General features: G+C 53.7%; 1 protein-coding gene across 2 annotated transcripts in view; it reads right to left on the reverse strand.

Annotated features, from left to right (window-relative positions):
* Window positions 1–21,555, reverse strand: part of NIBAN2 (niban apoptosis regulator 2) — a 63,717-nt gene that overhangs the window by 41,854 nt on the left and 308 nt on the right. The window contains exon 1 of one of the 2 annotated variants that reach the window (XM_063650332.1): window positions 14,197–14,431. The exons of the other annotated variant lie outside the window; for it this stretch is intronic. Coding sequence (XP_063506402.1) covers window positions 14,197–14,224 — 28 coding nt within the window. The 5' untranslated portion in view covers window positions 14,225–14,431. Of the gene's footprint in view, window positions 1–14,196; window positions 14,432–21,555 lie in introns of those variants that run through there. 2 annotated transcript variants of the gene reach the window in all.

The following is a 21,555-nucleotide window of genomic DNA, read 5'->3' on the forward strand; positions in this document are numbered from 1 at the left end:
GATCTCAGTTCAAATCCTAACTCCACCCTTTGCTGGCTATAGGACTTTGAGCAACACATGGCTCAGTTCTGTCTGAACCTCTGTTTCCTCAGCTGTAGCATGGGAGTAACAGCAACCTGGCCAGGTGCGGGGGCTCACGCCTATAATCCCAGCACTTTGGGAGGTCACCTAAGGTCAGGAGTTTGAGACCAGCCTGGCCAACATGGTGAAACACCGTCTCTACTAAAAATACAAAAATTAGCTAGGCATGGTGGCACGTGCCTATAATCCCAACTACTCGGAAGGTTGAGGCAGGAGAATCGCTTGAACCTAGGAAGCGGAGGTTGCAGTGAGCTGAGATTGCACCACTGCACTCCAGCCTGGGCGACAGAGCGAGACTCCATCTCAAAAAACACAACAACGACAACAAAAATCAGCACCGCCGGGCACAGTGGCTCGCGCCTGTAATCCCAGCACTTTGGGAGGCCAAGGTGGGCAGATCATCTGAGGTTGGGAGTTCGAGACCAACCTGACCAACATGGAGAAACCCTGTCTCTACTAAATATACAAAATTAGCCAGGCGTGGCGGTGCATGCCTGTAATCCTAGCTACTCGGGAGGCTGAGGCAGGAGAATCGCTTGAACCCTAGAGGTGGAGGTTGCAGTGAGCAGAGAGCGCACCACTGCACTCCAGCCTGGGCAAAAAGAGCGAAACTCCGCCTCAAAAACAAAAAAACAAACAAAAAAAACCCCAGCAACTTTACGATCCCCCATCTTGCAGGGTGTCATAAGGATTCAATGAAATGAATAAACCCACAGAGCCTGGGCAAATGTGGGCTGGTGTTATCAATGGCAGGGATGGAACCTCTCGAAGGAGCTCCATCTGTCCCAGTATTGGTGGCCAGGACATGAATGGTCAGGGTGCCCAGTGGCATCTCCCATTAGTGCTCACGGCAGTTCTCTGTCCCATGTTTCACGCCACGCAATGGGAACCAGCAAAGGGCGACTGGAACAGCACCTCCCTGGTCCCTCAGCTGGTGGGTCATGAGATTAGGTGACATGCTTGGGGTCCAATCTTTCTGGACCCTCATCCCTCAGGTTAATTCATCAGGAAGGAGAAGTGGAGCAAGAAACATCAATGAAGACTTCTGAAAGCCAACACCCAAACGTACCGCACCCCTGAGAACCTCGACCGACCACGGCCCCCCTGCTCTGCGACACTGGCATGGAGAACACTCAGGCCTTGCCGCCTCTCCCTTAGCTCCTGCATCCGTCACCAGAGATGCTGGTTGGGAAAATTAAGGGCCCTGAGTCCTCGTCCAGCTCTGCCGCCAACTCATGTGTGGCCCCGGGCAAGTTCTGGTCTCTCCAAGACTCTGCTTCCTGCAGGCAGCCTTATGTGGTGGAGAAGTCCAAAGACCAACAGTGCTTTGTTGTCGCCAGTCCCTGAACTCCACGAGGGCTTTCCCGCTGTCTTGTATTTGTACTTCTCTTTTTTTTTCTCTTGTCTTATTGCATTGACTAAGTCATCTAGATGGATGCTAATGAAAATACCTCTAGGGTTTCAACATTAAGTTTCTCAGACTTGCTTGGTATGTGATGAATGAAGCTGTGACGAGCTAAGTACCACGTAGGGGCTGCTCAGGGAAAGGAGGGAGGACTTCGTTCCTCTCCCCAAACCTTAGAGTTGGACAATTCCCTGGAAAACAGATGCTGGGGAAGCGCAGCCATAGCCACGCCCTATTGCCAAACAGAGCCCATTCTCAAGTCATCCACAGAAGACAGACAAGATCCCAGCAAGGGCTTTCTAACTGCCTCAGATGCCCAGGATAGGGGACCCTGGTGGGTAGGGAGGGCCTCATCACTGGAGGTGTGTAAGCAGAGGCTGGAGGGTCAAAGAGCACCCACCTCCAAGAGTTGTTGTGAGGACTAAATAAGATGTGTGAGATGCACCTGTCACCCTGCCTGACTCCCAGGAAGAGCCCAATAAATGCCAGCTTCTGTTCCAATAAGAACTAACAGCTAATAAGTGCCAGTCACTGTGGCCCAACCCCAATGGAAAAGGACTAAACTCGATACACAAACCCCACACATCTCATCAGCCAAGCACCCTCTACTGCTAATATCCTTTCCCTAAGTCCAAGTCAGGTTCTTCCCAAGCTGCCTCGTGACCCCTGCTCACCCACCACTCAAACACACATGTGTACGCCCACATGCATGCACACTCACACTCACATGCACACCACACACATGCACTCACATGTGCAGGCACACACACACACACGCATGTACACTCACACACGTGCATCCACTCACACACATATGCACGCTTACACATGTGCACACACGTGCATGCTGCTGCCTGCAGCTTCTGGCTCGCAGGGTCCTCTCAGCGAGTGGGATTGGGGAGGGGGGATTCTGCCTTCTCAAAGCCAGGAAGGGAAAGAAGGGGAAGAAGAGAACAAGAAAGATGAGCCAATATGAAAATCCACTCGTGTGCTTGCTGCTGGGCCAGAGGAAACCCAGTCCCAGATTGGAATGCCAGGGACCCTTTACATGGATAGAAGGAAAGTTTATTCAGATAACAAGACTCCCTTGGTCTGTACTCTAAGCTCGGCCAGCAGCAGGTGCAGGGCTTGCCCCACCCTCAGGTCACCAGCTGCAGGTGTCCTCAGACTCCAGAGGGGGCCAGAAGGGGAGGTGGGAGAACGACTCCCCTCCCAGCCCTGCCAGCCTCCCACTCTCTGTCTCAGGTGCCTGCGTGACCCCATTTGTGCTCACTGAGAGACCCTGCACAGCCAACAGCCTCTGTGGTCTTGGTCCGCTTCCCCGGGGGAGTCCCTTGAGGGTGAGTGGGGACCACCTCAATGTCTCCCCATCACTGGCCAGTGAAATGGGGTGGTGATGCAGGGCTAAGAACACTGGGCCCCGAGTCCAGGTACCTGACTGCTGCTAGGTGACCCTGGACAAGCCCCTCACACTTCCTGGCTCCCTGTCTCCTCCCCGTACCGTGAAGGGACTGGACACCATGGTGCTGGACCCTCAACACCCTGATGCCCTCCACCTGGGACATGAGAAAACGCTCCTTCCCAACACATTGGGAAGCTCAGAGGAGCCCACCATTAAGCCTTGATCGAACTGACCTGAGTCCTAACTGCCAGCCTAGGGTGCTGAAAAGCATTGTCCCTGACTGTTGCCAGCTCGCTCACACAGGTCACACCCCTCTGTTAGTCATTAGCACAACTTTGCTTTAATAATTCATTGTTCCATCTCCATTTGTCCTAGGAGGGCAGGGACCCTGTCTGTCTCACTCATAACATATGCCCAGCATCTAGCACAGCACTTTGCACAGAAATATTTATCCCCTGACTATGTGACATTAGACCAGAGCTCTGCAGTTCAGTCTCCCAGTCATGTTAAGACACCAGAGGAGGATGGCGTATTCCCAGAAAGGTTAACTCCAGCCTGGGGACAGACACTTCCCAGCCCCCAAGGTCCATATAAACCAGGGCCTCTCCAATCCCAGTATGGCCCAAGAGGCAGGACCCTTTCTGCAAATATACGGCTGGGTTTGGGGCTGGGCCAGGCCAAGGTCACACATCAGCAGCCAAAAAGGTCACTACCTCCTCATGGAAACTAAGGTGGTCACCTAAGCTCAGATCCTTCGTGTCCTCTTCCTGCTTGGATCCTGTCAAATGATCCGGCACCTGCAAAGAGCTGGGAAACCAGAGCTGGCGGATCCTGCACTTCAACCCCCTGTCCCCTGTGTGCTGGGCTGGTGAGAGGCCTGGGTCCGCCAGCCACTCCCCTGGGGCACACATGTCACTCTGCTTCTGTGTTCCCATTAAGAAAAGGGAAGCCAGTGATCCCCACACCACAAAGGGACAGATAGAACGGCACTTTGAAAAAAAAAACTACCGGCTAGGTGCAGTGGCTCATGTCTGTAATCCCAACACTTTAGGAGGCCAAGGTGGGTGGATCACCTGAGGTCAGGAGTTCGAGACCAGCCTGGCCAACATAGTGAAACCCCGTCTCTACTAAAAATACAAAATTGGCAGGGTGCTGTGGCTCACGCCTGTAATCCCAGCACTTTGGAAGGCTGAGATGGGCAGATCACCTGAGATCAGGAGTTCAAGACCAGCCTGGGCAACATGGTGAAACCCTGTCTCTACTAAAAACACAAAAATTAGCCCGGTACCGTGGTGGGCACCTGTAATCCCAGCTACTTGGGAGGCTGAGGCACGAGAATCGCTTGAACCCAAGAGGCAGAGGTTGCAGTGAGTGGAGATTGCGCCATTGCACTCCAGCATGGGCAAGAGCGAGACTCCGTCTCAAAAATAAATAAATAAATAAATAAATAAATACAAAATTAGCCAGGCGTGGTGCACATGCCTGTAGTCTCAGCTACTTGGGAGGCTGAGGCAGGAGAATTGCTAGAACCCAGGAGGCGGAGGTTGCAGTGAGCTGAGATCACATCACTGCACTCCAGCCTGGGCAACAAGAGCAAAACTCCGTCTTAAAAAAAAAAGAAAGAAAGAAAGAAAAAGAAAAGAACTACCACAGTGTCGTGCACATGGGAGCTGCTGCCAGGCTGGCAAGAACCACAGCACCGATCTCTGGGAAGTTTTGGTTCCCTCAATGCCCATGCTCTGTCTACTCTGGGCCTCTGCAGAGCTGCCCTCTGCCTGAAACTCTCTCCTCCTGTATCCTTTGTGGCTCACCTTAGAGGTTCCCTCCCATGAGCTCAGCCAGCAGCAGGTGCAGGGCTTGCCCCACCCTCAGGTCACCAGCTGCAGGTGTCCTCAGCTGGGCCTCCCATGACTCTCCAGGTCTGGGTTAGGGCTGCTCCCTGGCTCCCAAAGATGCCCTAAGCCCCCACCTCTGCTGGCGTGCCATGCTGGGCCTGTCTTCCCCAGACAGGGGTCCCCAGGAGGGTGAGGAACATGGCCGCCTCCCCATCCAGCACCCCCAGTCCCAGCACACAGTCTGACACTGAGCAGAGATGGCTCTCAAACCACATGGAATCAATGGATCAATCCCATTCATTGATTTAAGCTTTCCAACACAGCACTGTTTACAACAACAAAAAATAGAGCTGGACACCATGGCTCATGCCTGTAATCCCAGCACTTTGGGACACCGAGGCAGGAGGATCACTTAAGGCCAGGAGTTTCAGACCAGTCTGGATGACAAAGTGAGAATCCATCTCTACAGAAAATTTTTTTAAAAAATTAGCCAGCCATGGTGGCACAAGCCTGTAGTCCCAGCTACTTGGGAGGTTGAGGTGGCAGGATTGCTTGAGCCCAGGAGATTGAGGCTGCAATTGGCCATGATGGTGCCACTGCCCTCAAGCCTGGGCAACAGAGCAAGATGCCATCTCAAAAACAAACAAACAAACAAAAAAGAAAAATATAAAAAGCCTAACTGCCTGGCAATAGGGCTTTGGCTGAGGAAGTTAAAATACAGACTATTGAGGCGTAATGGAATATTCTTTTATTTATTTTTTTTTTTTTTGAGACAAAGTCTTGCTCTGTCGCCCAGGCTGGAGTACAGTGGTGTGATCTCGGCTCACTGCAACCTCTGCCTCCCGGGTTCAAGCAATTCTCCTGCATCAGCCTCCTGAGTAGCTAAGATTACAGGTGTCTGCCGCCACCACCACACCCAGCTAATTTTTGTATTTTAAGTAGAGACAGGGTTTCACCGTGTTGGCCAGGCTGGTCTCCAACTCCTGACCTCAGGTGATCCGCCTGTCTCAGCCTCCCAAAATGCTGGGATTACAGGCATGAGCCTCCTCGCTCAGCCATAATGGAATATTCTGTATGCATTCACAAGGAGGAGGCCCACTACCCACTATTAAGGTAGAAGAACAAATTATGTATCAGGAAGGTGCCTGAAAGTCTTTTCTGGGTGGTAGGATTATTGGTGATTTTCATTTTCTTCCTATTACTTATCTGTATTTTCTAATTTTCTTTGACCACTAGCTATTGCTTATGTAACAAGAACAATAATAATAAAATGGGAAAAATAATAAAGGGGGAAGACTGGGGAAGCTCAAAGTTGAAAGGCCAAGCCTCCAGAGCTGTGAGATCCTGACCTTTGGCAGATGCTGGCAGGTGGGAGCCACAGTGGGTCTGAGGGGGAGGTCAGAGCTCACCGCCAAGCAACCTGATATAATACCATCCTGGCCATCAAGTTCAGGCTGCTGAGGCTCTTCCAGGAGGGAAGGAGTTCCCTGGCTGGGGACTGAACCCCAAGGACAGAAACTCTTCCTGAGTATTTGCTGTGTGCCAGGTACCAGGGGTGGCCCTGACATAAAGCTCACTACAACCCTCTTGAAGGTAGCTGCAACCATCCCCATGCTACAGATGGGTAACGAGAAGCAGAGAGCTGAGGTCATCATGGGGACAGGCGGAGGGGAAGCCCTAAACACAGCAGAATGGGGTCTTCGTGCTCAGCCTCGTGTACTGCATATGCTTCTGGCCACCCAAGTTCTATGCCAGGTACCGGCATCCTGTGCATATTACCCTGGGGACCTGGAGCTCTCTCTAGCCTGGAGCCCTATCTTGCTCAGTTGCCCAGGCTGGAGAGCAGTAGCATGATCCAGCTAATTGCAGCCTCAACCTCCTGGGCTCAAGCAATCCTCCCACCTCATCCTCCAGAGTAGCTGGGACTATAGGCTTGTGCTACCATGCCTGGCTAATTTTTTTCTACTTAGCAGGGACACCTCCGGACTGGAGGTCTAATGGGTCATAGGCTTTCCCAGTTGGATGGTATCCAACCACTCCTCACCACCCCAATGCCCCCACCCACGCCCGGCCTTCAGCACTCATCACGGAGAGAGACTCTTTATTTGTGGAATCCATCTGCCATCTCTGGGCTAAACTACCACAATCCTATCTGCTCGCAGCCACTGGGGGCTCAGAGGCTGGGCACACAGACAGAGCCTACCTAACACAAGTTTGTTGCTCTCCTTGCCCTCATCACAGAAATTGAGTCCTCATTCTAAAGTCCAGCTAACAAGTGTTCATGAGAAGGACTCCCCATTCCCCAACCCCTTTTCCTGGCACTCAAGGCTGTGCTCAGCTCCCCGCCTTGGATAAGCAAGGGTCTATGCCAGGCCATGCCCTCCACTCACCCTTACCCCAAGTCTGCTGGTTAAAATCCCTCCTGTCCTCCAAGATTCAGCTCAAACACCCCTCTTTCAGAATTTTCTCTTCCCTCTTCCCTGCCCTGGAGCCTGCCGTGTGCTTGCAATCCCCTTGGGGCTCCAGTCGGGCCAGCATGGCTTAGATTCTGAAGTCAGACAGGAATCAAATTGTTCCACTAAATACAGTCAATATGGTTATTCTTTTTTTTTTCTTTTTGAGACAGGGTCTCACTCTGTCACCCAGGCTGGAGTGCTATAGCACGATCTTGGCTCACTGCAACCTCAGCCTCCCAAGTTAAAGCAATCCTCCTGCCTCAGCCTCTTGAGTAGCTGGGACCACAGGCGTGCACCCCCATGCCCGGCTAATTTTTGTATTTTTAGTAGAGACGGGGTTTCACCATGTTGGCCAGGCTGGTCTCAAACTCCTGACCTCAGGTGATCTGCCCACCTCAGCCTCCTAAAGTGCCGGGATTATAGGTGTGAGCCACCAAAGTGCTGGGATTACAGGCCTGAACCACTGCACCCACCCAGGTTATTCTTTTTTATTTAATCCACTCACTGTAAAAAAACAAAAAACAAAAATCAGGAGAGAATAAAAAAATTTAAATAATCCATTATCCCGCCACTCCAAAATAACCTCTATTTATATTTTGGTGAATTTCTTTCCTTATTTTGTTCTATGCCTATACAAACATACACACTTTCAGACATACAAAACTGAATCATCACTTTTAATGGCTTCATATTATGCCATTGAACAATGCCGGTTAATACATTGTTTCCATTCCATCCCCCATGCTGTAAAGTAACCATTTTGTTACCTAATGGGGTACATTCTAGATGTGAAATGTTGGGGTGGGTTTCTCCCAGGGCTTTGGGTCACCTTTCTGCTGTCCTGTGTATTGGTGGAGGGAGTGGGAAGGGGGACGACCACCCTTGCCAGCCCCCATTTCCTGCCTAGCCTTTAGAAGATCCCAATACTTTAGTCACAGCGGTTTCTGTCTAGGGACACACAAAGGAGGGATTTCAAGACAACAAACCCAGCTCTCACTGCAGTTCCACAGTCCCCAGGCTAAAACCCCAAAGCCAGCCCACCCACCCAGAACCATGGGGGGCCAGCGGTGGACCCTGAGCTTCCTGAACAGCACTCCTTAGTGGGGAGCAGCAGCTCACGTCTGTAATCCCAGCACTTCGGGAGGCCAAGGCAGGCAGATCACTTGAACAGCACACCTCTAAGACGGGTGACGAGATCCTGAGGCCCCAGGTGGGCACAGGACTTGCCCCAGAGCTGAGCCTGCTCCCTTTCCCACTCGGTGGGCTGTGTTTCCTCTTCTGTGACAGGAGAGCAAACCACAGGCACTGCTGGGGAGATCTCAGGACACGTGAGCTCCCAGGGAAGAGTGGCCATTTCTTTATAGCAATTCGCCCTCTGGTAATGATTTTAATTAATGACTGAGTGGTAATTGTTCCGTGTGTCTCCTGACCAGACAGGAGCTCTACAAGGGCAGGGCCCAGGTGAGCTTGACTGGGCTGTTTCAGCCGCACCAGCTCAGATCCAAGCCCTGGGTAGGCCCTCAGTGGGTGCCCACCCCAAGCCTAACACAGGGGGTCAGTGGGGCCACCAGGACCAGGGCCCAGGTGTCCACCCCACCCTACCCCCACCCCTCCATCCCTGCCTGTCATGCTCAGAAGCTGCAGAAGGGCCAGGAATAGAGAGGAACCCAGAGAGCCGCCCTTCCAAGAAAGACTCTCTACCCGCCTCACCCTCGGGGCTCAAGGACAAGAATGAAGGGCTCAAAGCCAGTGAGTCACGCTTCGAGGAATACAGGCAGGAGGAAGGAAGTTGTGGATGGCCACATGGCTTCGTGCCTGCAGGTCTGAGACACGGAGGGGCCCAAACCACTCCTTCCACAAGGGCAGGGGGGAAGTCACCACCCCAAGCCCCTCCCACATCTGCCCTGCCCCTCTGTAACCAACCCCCACCAACCATACACACACACATTCTGCACCTACCAGGCCCTTCATCCAGAGAGCTTTGGGATCCCCATGCTCCCAGGATGTAAGACCTTGCAATGGCATTCATTCATTCATTCATTCATTCCTGCTAGGGAACTAAAACAATCTGCACTAATAAATGTTCATTACAGTTATTGACTCCTCAGCATTTCTTGTGCTTTCCACACATAATTTAATAACCTTTACAATCCTGTGGAGTAGAAGTATCATCATGCCCATTTTACAGCTAATGAAACTAAGGCATAAAGCATCACGGCACCTGACCTGGGGTACTTGTTCAGCTGCTGGTGGAGCAAGTCTGAGCTGTGAGGCCACCTGTCCGCCTCAGGGGAGCCCATGGTGAGTTAGCCCTCAGATACTCATATCACAGATGGGAATTAGAATCACAACCATGGGCTGGGCGTGGTGGCTCAAACACCTGTAGTCCCAGCACTTTGGGAGGCCAGGCAGGAGGATTACTTAGCTCAGGAGTTTGAGACCAGCCTGGGTAACACAGGGAGACTCTGCCTATACAAAATATAAAAATAAATTAGCCCCATGTGGTGGTGCACACCTGGGGTCCCAGCTACTGGGGAGACTGAGGCAGAAGGATTGCTGGAGCCTGGGAGGTCAAGGCTGCAGTAAGCTATGATTGCAATACTGCACTCCAGCCTGGGCAACAGTGCAAGACCCTGTCTCAAAAACAAAAATGAATCACAACCATGTGAGAAGGGCTACAGGTACACACGGGTGGCCAAGGGGCTGTGGGAGCTCAGAGGAAGAGCCTGATCCACCCTACCAGGAGTGGGGCTACTGGCTGCAGGGCTTGGTCTGTGACGGCATTTCAGGGTCTGGGCTTGACCTCGAGGGCACAGGACAGCCTGGAAGGGTCAGTCTGAAGGAGGGTGACACATGGTTAGTAGCAAGGTCACTCTACTACCAGAGGCTCTTATCCAACCCCTCCATTGAACCATGGGGGAAACTGAGGCTTGGAGGAGAGGCAGGAGTTCACCCAAGGCCACAGAGGTCTGAAGCAGGACCGGCCTCCCATCTACAGAGCCGGACTCCCAGAAGCCACACAGGGGACTGCAGGCAGAGGGGAGGGGGTGGGGGGGCTCAGCCCCAATTGCACAGGAAGTCTGCCAGGCTCCACCCGGGGGCCTCCAGGCAGGGCAAGCTGCCCAGCCCCCAGCCTGCAGGGCAGGCACCAGAAACAGCTCCTCTCGGATTCTGCCACAATCTCAGCAGGAAGACAGGAAAGCTGAGCTGGGCAGCCTGCTACAGTCGGGCCAGGATTGGAGGTTTGGCCTCCCAGGACCAGGCCGGCTCTCAGGTCACTGAGAAAGTCACTCCTCTGCTCCAAGAGGGGCCCCTGCCTCTGGCCAGAGAGAAATGAAGAGTTTCTGAGATCCCAGTTGGCCTCGGGTCAGGGTGAGTGAAAGAGCTCAGTGTATTCAACCAGTTGGCTCAAATCTTTCCCCATCCTGCCACCCTCCTTGAGAGATGGGGTGACCTCCACTCTAGAGATGGGGAACTGAGGCCCAGAGGAGAGACGCCCCTTGACCAAGGTCACACAGTGAGCTGTGACTGTCCCAAGCTGGGCCAGGAGGGCTGACCCCAGGAGAGTCCTAGGGGGTCAGCCCCTACCTCCTTGGAAGAAAGGGCTGCCCCTTTCCCCCTCCTCTTTTCCTGGCAGCCTGAAATATAGGAGTGGGGGTGGGAGGGGAGTGTGGCTTTGGCTTTTTAAGTCCAACACAGCCCCTCACTGTCTGCGCATAGACAGGCCTGGGCTGTCTCCTTGAACACAGGCCCATCTGTGAGGCCCGCACAGGGCTTGCTTCTCTCCCAGAGAGCTTGTTTGTTTACCCAGTTTTCATAATTATAAGTTCTGCAGCCCCACCCGGCCCAATCATTCCTTCCCTCACTATCCCTTGCCGTCTGGGGCCCTGCACGGGTGCGGGGGGTGGGAGTACGAAGTCGGAGAGGGAAAAGCTTCATGCTGGGGTCAAGGCCCTGGGTTCCAGCCAAGCTCTGGTGCCCCTGAGAGCATAGGCATGTCCCATCCTCTTCCTGGGCCTCAGTTTACTCGGGCATGAGAAAAAGGAGGGGCTTGGTTAGAGGAGCTCATGGGGTCCTCCAGGACTAGGAGGAGGAAGGATCTGGGCCTCAAAAAGAAAAGCAGACACTTCTCATCAGCACTTCAAAAATCAAGGCAGGGCTGAGGGAGGTGCGGTAGGGTGAGAGGCACACACCTCCCCCAGCCCACCAGGCCTGCCCGCCCCAAAGCTCAAACTCAGCTCTCTTTTCTACCCTTCGCCTCCCAGAGAGCACTGCTCTCAAAAAAAGCAAAAATAAAAAGCCAAACAGAAGTGCAATTGTCAGCTCCCTCCTCCTCTAGATGCCTGAATCACCCCTTAAATCTCTGACAGGCCAGGCAAACGACACACAGCTTCCCTAAGAACTCAGCTAAAACGCAATTGCCATTTACTAAGCACCCTGCACAGGCCAGGAACTGCGCAGTGCACCTCCCAGAACCTTCACCCACGCCAAAGGCAGGGAGCACCAATACCATCTTAGCGACAACTGGACCTCCAAGGAGGAGAGCTGTGTGCTGAAGGCCACACAGCTTTCAGTGGCAGAAGCATACTGCCACCAGGTCAAGGCCAGACACGCTGCCTCTTGAGATGGGCCGACTGAGTGCTGAAACCAACATACACTCTAGGAAACATAAAGATCCATGGGCTTTGTAACATGAGCCACAGCACATCCAGCTTGATGGAACCTTCTTGGCTGGCATGAGTTCCATGAGATCAGGGCTCATGTCACTGGTTTGTCCCCAGTTCCCAGCTCAGGCCAGGAACAGGACAGCTTTCAGAGCAAGCTCTTCCTTCAACAGCAAGATGGCCTCCTGCAATGTGGAGATGCTGCACCTGCTCTGTGCCTTCAGTGCAGCCCAAGGCCCACAGGTTCCTAAGAGGTCACAGCTGGAAGGGCATGCCCGTTGCACAGATAGGCAAAGTGAGGAGGAGGCACAGAGAGAAGGAAGGGCTTGTCAGAGGCCTCCAGGCACCCATCCTGGGGAGCCTGCCTCCTAGTCTGCATCCACCAGTGGTTCCTAGCAGGTGGAATAAATCAGAGGTGACTGAGGCACGAGTGGGTGGGCAGCTTCTTCCCAAGGGACTCCTCTTCTAGAAGGTGCTAAGCTTCACAAATTCGGCTGGACACAAATAGTTCTGCTCAGCATGGGGCATGGAAAAGACGGACGGCAGCTGCAGTTGGCTTGGCCACAGATGGGCAGGTGGGAAAGTGGGGTCTGCACTTTGCAAACCACAGTTCATTCTTCCTCCCCTCCTGGATGCCCAGTTACTCCCTGGGCCCCCACCCCTGCACGTGGACCCTCCACCCAGCACCCTGACCCACACCCAGCACTTCTGATCTGCAAGAGGAGGGCCTCCCTTGGCCAAACGGTAACAGTGGATGAACCAGGAGCCGATGTTCCCTAAGCACAAAGAGCTAAGGCCACATCATCTCGCCGACCCTGCACAACAACCTCAGGGGCCTGGGATACTGTTGTGTCCACTTTACAGATGAGGAATTTGAGGTCCAGAGAAGGGAGGGCAGCTGCCAAATGACAGGGCAGTCCTGACAGCATCTCAAACCAGGTCCTCTGACTTCCGGCCCCTTTCTACTCTGCCCTTGGAGGGGAAGAAGCTTCTCATTTTCAGGGCTGCCTGGGAAGGGACTGAGTTTCCTGTCACGGGAGGAATGGGAGCAGAGGCTGCAAGACCAGTGGTTGAAGGTCTGCCTTGATAAAACCACCTACAGAATCCAGACAGGTTTCCCTGCAGCCAAGAGTCATGGACATCAGCTCGCCCCAGCCCTGCACAGCACCATCACTGAGGCCTGGCCATGCCACCCCCCTGTACACACATGTCCCTCACTGCACCTGACCCCTACCCATGCAGGTCCAGTCCCTCTCACCACGGGGTTCACCTCCTCCCATCCACACTTACTCACAGCTGACCCACCGGTGCCACTTCTGCCTTAAAATGCCTCCAAGGCCTCCCCAGGACCCTAAGGACAAAGGCCCCTCCTCGCCAAGACCAGCCTTTGTGGTTCCCTCTACCTCCCCCATCCTGAATCCCAGCAGGCTGGCCCACCCCAGGCCAGTCTCCCTTACACCTTTCCAAGGAAGGCCTTTCCCTTTGGGAACACTGCTTGCCCTGAGGAGGGACAGCCAGCCAGGAAGCACACGCAGGCAGGCACCATGTGATTGTGCAGCTGCATGTCCCTGGTGCCCAGCACAGTGCTGGGCACACAGTAGGTGTTCAATAACTATTGATTGAATTAATACAAGAAATAAGGACTACGTGTGTTGGGGGCCAGAGCTCACCACACTCCTTGATGGTCTCACAGGCATGCACCTCTATTTCTACATAGAAGCCACCAGCCCTGCCTTTGGAAGGCATCTTGAGACCCCTACAAAAGGGTTTTCAGAGGCAGAGAATTCCCAAGAGTAGATACTGGCCTTGAGGTCACAGACGGGGAGAAAAGGCACAGAGAGGCATGGCCTTTGGGTCCGGAGTCACACAGCAAGTGGTCAATGGGACCAGGCTTAAGGCTTACAAGTCTAGTTCTTGACACATGGGTGGGTAAGGAGGGGACATGTTCCCATCCATCTTCTCACCCTTTTCCTCTGTGCACTGCCAAATGCCAGGCACAGAGTGGATGCTGCTGCGGACTGACTGATCTTGCTGGAACCACAGTCCCATCCCACCGCCCTCCAGGAACTCGCTGAATACCCCAGGTATCCAGGGCCATAGGCTGGTGCTCCTCTGACCTTGGAAGGGAAGAAGGTTCTCATATTTAGGGCTGCTTAGCAAGGGAGTGGGTCACGTCAACTTCCTGGAGCACATGGCAGGGAGCAGGGGATGCACGAGGCCACAGACAGACCAGACACATCTCCCTGGGTGTCAAGTTAGCTCAATAAAGTCACAATCATAACAGCTACCACTCACATATTGTCACCTCCCACCAACACTGTTCTGCACTGACCAGGGGACTTGACCCTCATACCTTGAGATGACAGAACTATCATCCTCATGTAAGGAGGGCTCTGAGACTCAGACAGGGTGACTGACTTGCCCCCAAACACCAGTCCATCCAGTGGCAGAGCCAGGACTCAAACCCAGTCTGACTGCAAAGCCTTGCCCCAAAACCTCTGGGCTCCCTGCTTCTTCAGGCTTACCACCCACTACGTCACCAGGCAGGCCCCTTCACCTTCGTGGGCCAGAAGCAGCGCAGCTCCAAAAAAATGGGACCAGTCCCAGGGGGTGGACACTTCCTGTTCTTCCAGTTTTAAAATTTGTGAGATCAAAAGATTGTAGCCTTCCATGACTCAGGCCCTAAGATTCTACCAGGAGAAGAAAATGGCTTTGCTCCACCCTCACGGGTTTTAAACCTAGGCATCTGCCCCAACTCCTTCCTTAAACCTCTGCCCAGCAGCGTCTACAGAATACCCTTCTTCCTCCAGCACACAAGTGGATGGGGTGGGGTAGGGGAAGGAAAAAGCAGTGCAGGAATTTCTGCAACCGCAGGATGATGCTTGCAGGAGCCCGGGGCGGAGTGAGTCATGAGCTCTGCCTGCGGGGAAGGAGGAGGGGGGCGCAGGGAAGGAGAATGGGGCTGGTCAGAGGCTGTGAGTCTCAGACTGAGTAATGACGGGTGGGATAGATTTGTGCAACCTACGGGAGGGAGCCTGACACAAGCTGCTCTATTCCCACTCGGCTCCTCCTCCCACTTCCTCTCCCAGCCTCCAAAAGCTTACCTCTCTTGGAGGCCTTTTTCACAGTGTCCCCCTGCCCAATCTGGGCACCACGGACAACACAGTCATAGCAGAACGTGGTTTAAATAGCTAAGGCCTTGGACTATCCGATCCAGGCCTGCCACTGAGGTGCAGATTCAATAAGATAATACAGACAAAGGAAGGCTTGGCACATAGCAAGTGCTCAGTTAAACCGTTGCTAATGTTTACAGTTATCACTCCGAGCCTGATTACTGCCCCTCCCTGTTCTATCAACCATGTCTTCAGACAGAAAATATATCCATTCCTACACACCGCAGGCTAGACCGTATGGCCACACACCCAGAGGCCATAGTCATCAGTCCCCGTCCCCAGTACACAGGCAGCCCCTTCAAGCCCACTAGCCCCGAATGATGCTCAGAGATGTCAGGAAGGAGCCTCCCTCTAAATGCCCAGGTTGGTGGAAGCAGAGCACGGGAAGAGTTGGGCTGGGAGACGAATTGGTCTTCGACAGGGAAGTTGACTGGAGCCAGAAAAGAAACACACACAGTGGCTCTGTTTGCGCCTACAAACCAACATGGGAGAAACAACCTCATGTCCAGCATTAGGGAAAAAGCTGGGAAAATGTCCCTCTGTCCTCAAATGGAATAAAATGCAGCCTTTGGGGATGCTTCCAGGGAGGTTTTAATAACCTGGGAGAGATGTTTATTATAGATCACGTAGTGAAAGAAGTGAGACACAAACTTGAGTCATGGTCCCGGCAAAGCGTAATGATCGACACAGAAGGGAAGTACTCCCAGAGGATGAAGTGGTTATCGTAGGATGGCAGGTGAGTGGTTCCTATTCCTGTTTTTCCGCTTCACTCCTCGGACAGCAGGGAGGGCAGCCATGGCCCAGTGTGGGTTTAGAAAGGTCTCTTTGGCAGTGTGTGTGGGAAGGACTACAGGCTCCGAGGAGGCTGGAGCAGCTCTGAGTAGGCGAGGCCGGCACTCAGGCCCCAGCAGTGGGAAAGGAACAGAGTCGGGGGGACTAGAGGAGGCTGGATGGAGGGGAAGGCAGGGTCAAAGCCAACAAAAGCATGTTATGTAAGACCCAACAGAGAGACAGCATCATCCCCAGACGCTTCGCCCCCAGGGCCTGATCTGGACCTTGGCTAAGGGCAGCAGCCCAGGCCCAGGCACTGCTTCCGGCCAGCCCGGTCTCTCTGCAAAGTCCAGGGGAGCAATGAGGAAGCCACACAGCAGGGTGAGGGGTGGCAGAAGGTGGAACCCCTCCATCCCTTCACTCTTGGCATCTACAGCCACTTCCCAAATGTTGAGAGGTAGATTTCTTTTTTTTTTTTTTTTTTTTGAGACAGAGTCTCACTCTGTCACCCAAGCTGGAGTGCAATGGTGCGATGTCATCTCACTGCAACCTCCGCCTCCTGGGTTCAAGCGATTCTTGTGCCGCAGCCTCCCAAGTAGCTGGGACTATAGGCACGCACCACCAGGCCTGGCTAATTTTTTAGTAGAGACGGGGTTTCATCATGTTTGCCAGGCTGGTCTCAAACTCTTGACCTCAGGTGATCTGCCTGCCTCGGTCTCCCAAAGTGCTGGAATTACAAGCGTGAGTCACCGTGCCCAGCAGAGAGGTAAGTTTTTAAAATCACTTTGGAAAAAGGCATTATTTGTTTTGCTCAATAAATAATTAAGACACCCTTCTTCTCATATCTGATTGTCAAAAGGATGAAAATGCTCAATGCTAAGGTCCATCTTGGCAGGAGAGTGTCAAACGCCTGCTGCCTTCTTAATGGCTATGTGTCCGTCTATCAAAAGGTGACCCAGGCAGGGCGTGGTGGCTCACGCCTATAATCCCAGCAATTTGGCAGGCCAAGGCAGATGTATCACCTGAGGTCAAGAGTTCGAGAGCAACTTGACCAATATGGTAAAACCCCATCTCTACTAAAAATACAAAAATTAGCCAGGCGTGGTGGCGGGCACCTGTAGTCCCAGCTACTTGGGAGGCTGAGACAGGAGAATTGCTTGAACCCAGGAGGCGGAGGTTGCAATGAGCCGAGATCATGCCACTGCACTCCAGCCTGGGCGACAGAGTGAGACTCTGTCTCAAAAAAAAAAAAAAGGTGACCCAGGAGTTCCATTTCAGGGCCTCTCTGACACTGGAATATTACAGAGGGTTTGTACCAGCAGGTTCACGCAGCACTGTGAATACTAGCAAAATACTGAAACAACTCAAATGCCCATTCACAGAGGGCTGGGTAGACGAACCATCCATGCACAGAAATGAACTCACCAAGAAAAGAATGAGGTAGTCTTGTGTGTTCTGACACAGAAAGATGTCCACCAATTTACCAAGTGAAAAAAATCAAACCACAGAAGCATAGAGTAATATCTCTTTTTATAGGTTGGGCGTGGTGGCTCATGCCTGTAATCCCAGCACTTTGGGAGGTCAAGGTGGGTGGATCACCTGAGGTCAGGAGTTCAAGACCAGCCTGGCCAACATGGTAAAACCCTGTCTCTACTAAAAATATCAAAATTAGCCGGGCATGGTGGTGCACACCTGTAATCCCAGCTACTCAGGAGGCTGGGGCAGGAGAATTGCTTGAACCTGGGAGGTGGAGGTTGCCGTGAGCTGAGATCTTGCCACTGCACTCCAGCCTGAGCGACAGAGTGAGACGCCATCTCAAAAAAAAAAAAAAAAATCTGTTTTTATAAACCAAGCTATTATGAGCATGTACAGAGAGAGGTAGGTTTGGAAATGGTTACACACCACACTTAAGTGACTTCTTCTGGCAAGTGGGATTTAAGGGAGAAAGATGGAGGGTGCTTTCATGTTTTATTTTACCCTCCTAAATTGTTTGTGCATGCGTTACTTTTGCTCAGGCAATCCTTCCACCTCAGCCTCCCATATAGCTGGAACCACAGGCGCACACGACAATGCCCGGCTAATTTTTTGTATTTTTACAAATACAACATGGGCTTTGCCATGTTGCTCAGGCTGGTCTTGAACTCCCCAGCTCAAGCAATCCGCCCTCCTCAGCCTCCCAAAGTGCTGAGATTACAGGCGTGAGCCACCATGCCTGGCCTGTGCACACACTACTTTTGCAATCAGACAAAATGTTCAGTGGTTGCCTAGATTTAGGAGGGACTAGGAGGAAACAGGAGTGACTACTAAGGAGTAGAGGATTTCTTTCAGGGCTGATGAAAATGCCCCAACATTGATGGTGGCAATGGTTGCGCAATTCTGTGAATATACTAAAAATCACTGAAGTGTACTCTTTAGGTGGGTGAATTGTATGGTAGGTGAATTACGCCTTAATAAAGCTATTATTTTTGGCTGGGCGTGGTGGCTCACGCCTATAATCTTGGCACTTTGGGAGGCTGAGGAGGGTGGATCACCTGAGGTCAGGAGTTCGAGACCAGCCTGACCAATATGGTGAAACCCCCGTCTCTACTAAAAATACAAAAATCAGCCGAGCATGGTGGTGTGTACCTGTAACAGAGGGCTGAAGCAGGAAGCAGGAGAATCACTTGAACCCAGGAGGTGGAGGTTGCAGTGGGCTGAGATTGTGCCACTGGACTCCAGCCTAGGAGAGAGAGTGAGACTCTGTCTCAAAAAAAAAAAAAAAAAAAATGTTAGTTCATGGGCTGGAAGTTCACACCTGTAATCCTAGCACTTTGGGAGGCCAAGCCTCCCAAAGGAGTATTGGTTGAGCCCAGGAGTTCAAGACCAACTTGGGCAACATAGGGAGACCCTGTCTCTCTCTCTCTCACACACACACACACACACACACACACACACAAATTAGCACGGCATGGTGGCGCATGCTTGTAGCCCCAGCTACTTGGGAGGCTGAGATGGGAGGATCACTTGAGCCCAGGAGGTCGAGGCTGCAGTTAGCTATGATGATGCCACTGCATTCCAGCCCGGGTGACAGAGCAAGACTCTGTCTCAAAAAAAAAAAAAAAAAAAAGATATTACTCCAAGGTTGCAGGCGTTATATTGGGACCTTGAGCTGGCTTCAGTCTGGGGGAGATTTGTGGGGAAAATTTGGGATTGTTAGGCCCTCAGAGCTGAAAGGGACTTCAGCCATCGAGTGGCCCAACCACTTCGGTTCACAACTAGGGAAACTGAGACCCAGGGAGAGGAAGTGGCCTGCCCAAGGATCCTCAGGCCTCCCAGATCCCAGGCCAGGGATTCTTCCTCCCCGCACACTGCCTCGTGTAAGGAGGCAGGAGTCATCCTGCCACCAGCACCGTGGGGCTCCTGGTATGGAAACAAGCCTCTGCTTGCCAGGGGCTTTGAAATCCCAGGATGAAAGGTGCCGTGGCAGCAAAACAGCACCGTGGCCGGGAGCACACTTGACCTTTGCCAGGACTTGCAGGCAGGCTGGCATTCACCTGCTCACCTGCTCGGGGTGGGCACAAAGCTGCAGGTCAAACCTTGGAACCCTAACAGGCCTGGGAGCTCAGAGCACTGTGGGAAGGGATGTCTCTAACTCTGACATTTCTACTGGGGCAGAGAACAAGGCCTCAGGTAGGGAGGGCTCTGGAATTTTAATTGCCAGCTTTGAGAGTACCTACTGCTCCTTGGGTGGGGTGAGGAGGGTGCCTGGATCACTGGAGGCAGCAAATACACGCCCTCATTCCCTTCCAGCAGAGATTTCAAAGGCAGCTCACTTCCTCTGGAGGAGACTGGGAGGCTTCCCGGCTGCCCCCTTCCAACACCCCACCCCCCCACATCAGGAACTCCCCTCAGGTGAGTCTGGACCAGGAATTCGAGGCATTTAAAGAGGATTATAAATAGCACTGAAGTGTAGAGAAGAGAGAGACCAGCAGGCTCTGAGTGGGCACAACTTTTCTTCCACCCAGCCTGGTATCCAGAAAATAAATCCAACCCTCTCCAGTAAAGGACACTTCACCTTCTGTGGTCTCAGTCCCCTCCCCTGTAACCTGCAAGGGGAGAGAGGGTGGGCTGGCAATTCTCAGCCCAGGAGACGGGAAGACAGGGAGGCCCAGCACTGAGTATGGGGAGAGGAAAAACCCCACCGAACGCATGGCACACCCCATCCAGGCCCCTCAAGGGGCCTCAAGAGGAGGTCCTGAATGGAGGGACTGTTACAGAGCCCCAGGAGCTTGCTTCGACGGAGGGGACAGGAAGACTCCGCCCTGGCCCTTCCTCCTCCCAGAGTCCAGGCCTGGTAGGACAAGGAGGCTTTCCAGGACTTAACCCCACGCTGGTCAGAGGCTAGAGAGGGTCCGATTCATTTTCACATCACCCCAGTCACCCCTGTGCCCAGCCAGCCCCAGGCCTGGCACAAGGGAGGGACTCTGGCCTTGGGACTTGGCCCAGGACCACAGTCACTTGGCAGACCTCCCCAGCACCTCCCTGGTGCCCAGCATGGGTGCGGCCCTGGAGACAAGGAGTTAAAGGACACCTGGCCACTGCTCTCAGGGCTTCCTGCTCTCAAGGGAGCGTAGAGAACACGGTGGTGAAATTCTACGGGACACAAAAATAAGTGCAGGCGGACGCGGTGCTCAGGGCCCACTAGACAGCGAGGGGCGACCCACCTGAACCGTCACCCCAGGTACAAGTGCCTCTCCTATGCCAGGCCCTGTGCTAAGCAAGCCACATGAGTTACTTCATGTAAGCCTCCCAACAACTCATTAATAAGGAAGAAATCACTGACCCCATTTCAAAGAGGAGAAAACCAAGGTGTACAGGACAGATGTCTGGGAAGCAAATACTGGGATTCCACCCAGGGCAGCTCCACCAGCCAGGAGAGATCGGCCAGAGAGGAGTTTCTCAGGCAGCCGAGATCCTCATCCTATCTCACCCTTCTCCAGAGTCTGTGGGGAAAAGGAACCCAGGCCCCCGCTGCAGCTCCGGCTTCCCCAGGAGCCTTGGGGATAGCTGTCCCTGAGAGAAGTGGCCACTGTGCAGTAACAGGCTGAGAGCAGGGTTGGCTGAAGAACGGGGTTGAAGGGGCTGGCGACTGGCCCTGAGGGCCCCCCACTCTGGTGACCGGTCCTCTGGCCCCTGCTGCTGGCAGGGGAGGCCTGCTGTCTGCGCCAAAGGACATGCAACCCCACCGCCTCCGGGGCGCCCCATCGATCCCGGGCCCCACTCCCCAGGATCAGTCCCGGGCCTTCATGGGCCCGTCCTCAGGAAGCCTCCGCCACGTGTACCAGGGCTGGGGCCCGGCGGAGCCGGGGACGGGACGGCTGGGGAGGAAGGTGAGCGCGCGCTCGCTGGGTCTGGGAGATCCCAAAGCCGGTAGCGGATGGGCTTGGAACGCTTCTGGGCGGGGACAGCCAAGGGTGGGCAGCAGACTGCGACCCCTGCCCCAGCTCGGCCAGGGGTCGTAGGCTGAGGGTCCGCCAAGCCCGGGCTCCGAAAGGGTTCCGGGAGAGAAGGGGTTCCGAGTCCCCTTGAGCCGGGAAAGGTGGCGCTCAGAAGAGCGCGGGAAGGGGCGCCCAGGCTCACAGGGAACGAGCTCGGACGCGGGGCACGCTCCCTGGCAGCTCCCACCCGCCCGGCCTGACTCCCCCGAGCCCCCGGCCCAGACTGCTGGCCGGGACGGGGGCGTGGTCCGGGGGTTCCGGCGGGACCCTGTGCGCGCGTGGCGCGGCGCC

Source organism: Pongo pygmaeus, chromosome 13, assembly GCF_028885625.2.
Source record: "Pongo pygmaeus isolate AG05252 chromosome 13, NHGRI_mPonPyg2-v2.0_pri, whole genome shotgun sequence".
Classification (NCBI taxonomy): domain Eukaryota; kingdom Metazoa; phylum Chordata; class Mammalia; order Primates; family Hominidae; genus Pongo; species Pongo pygmaeus.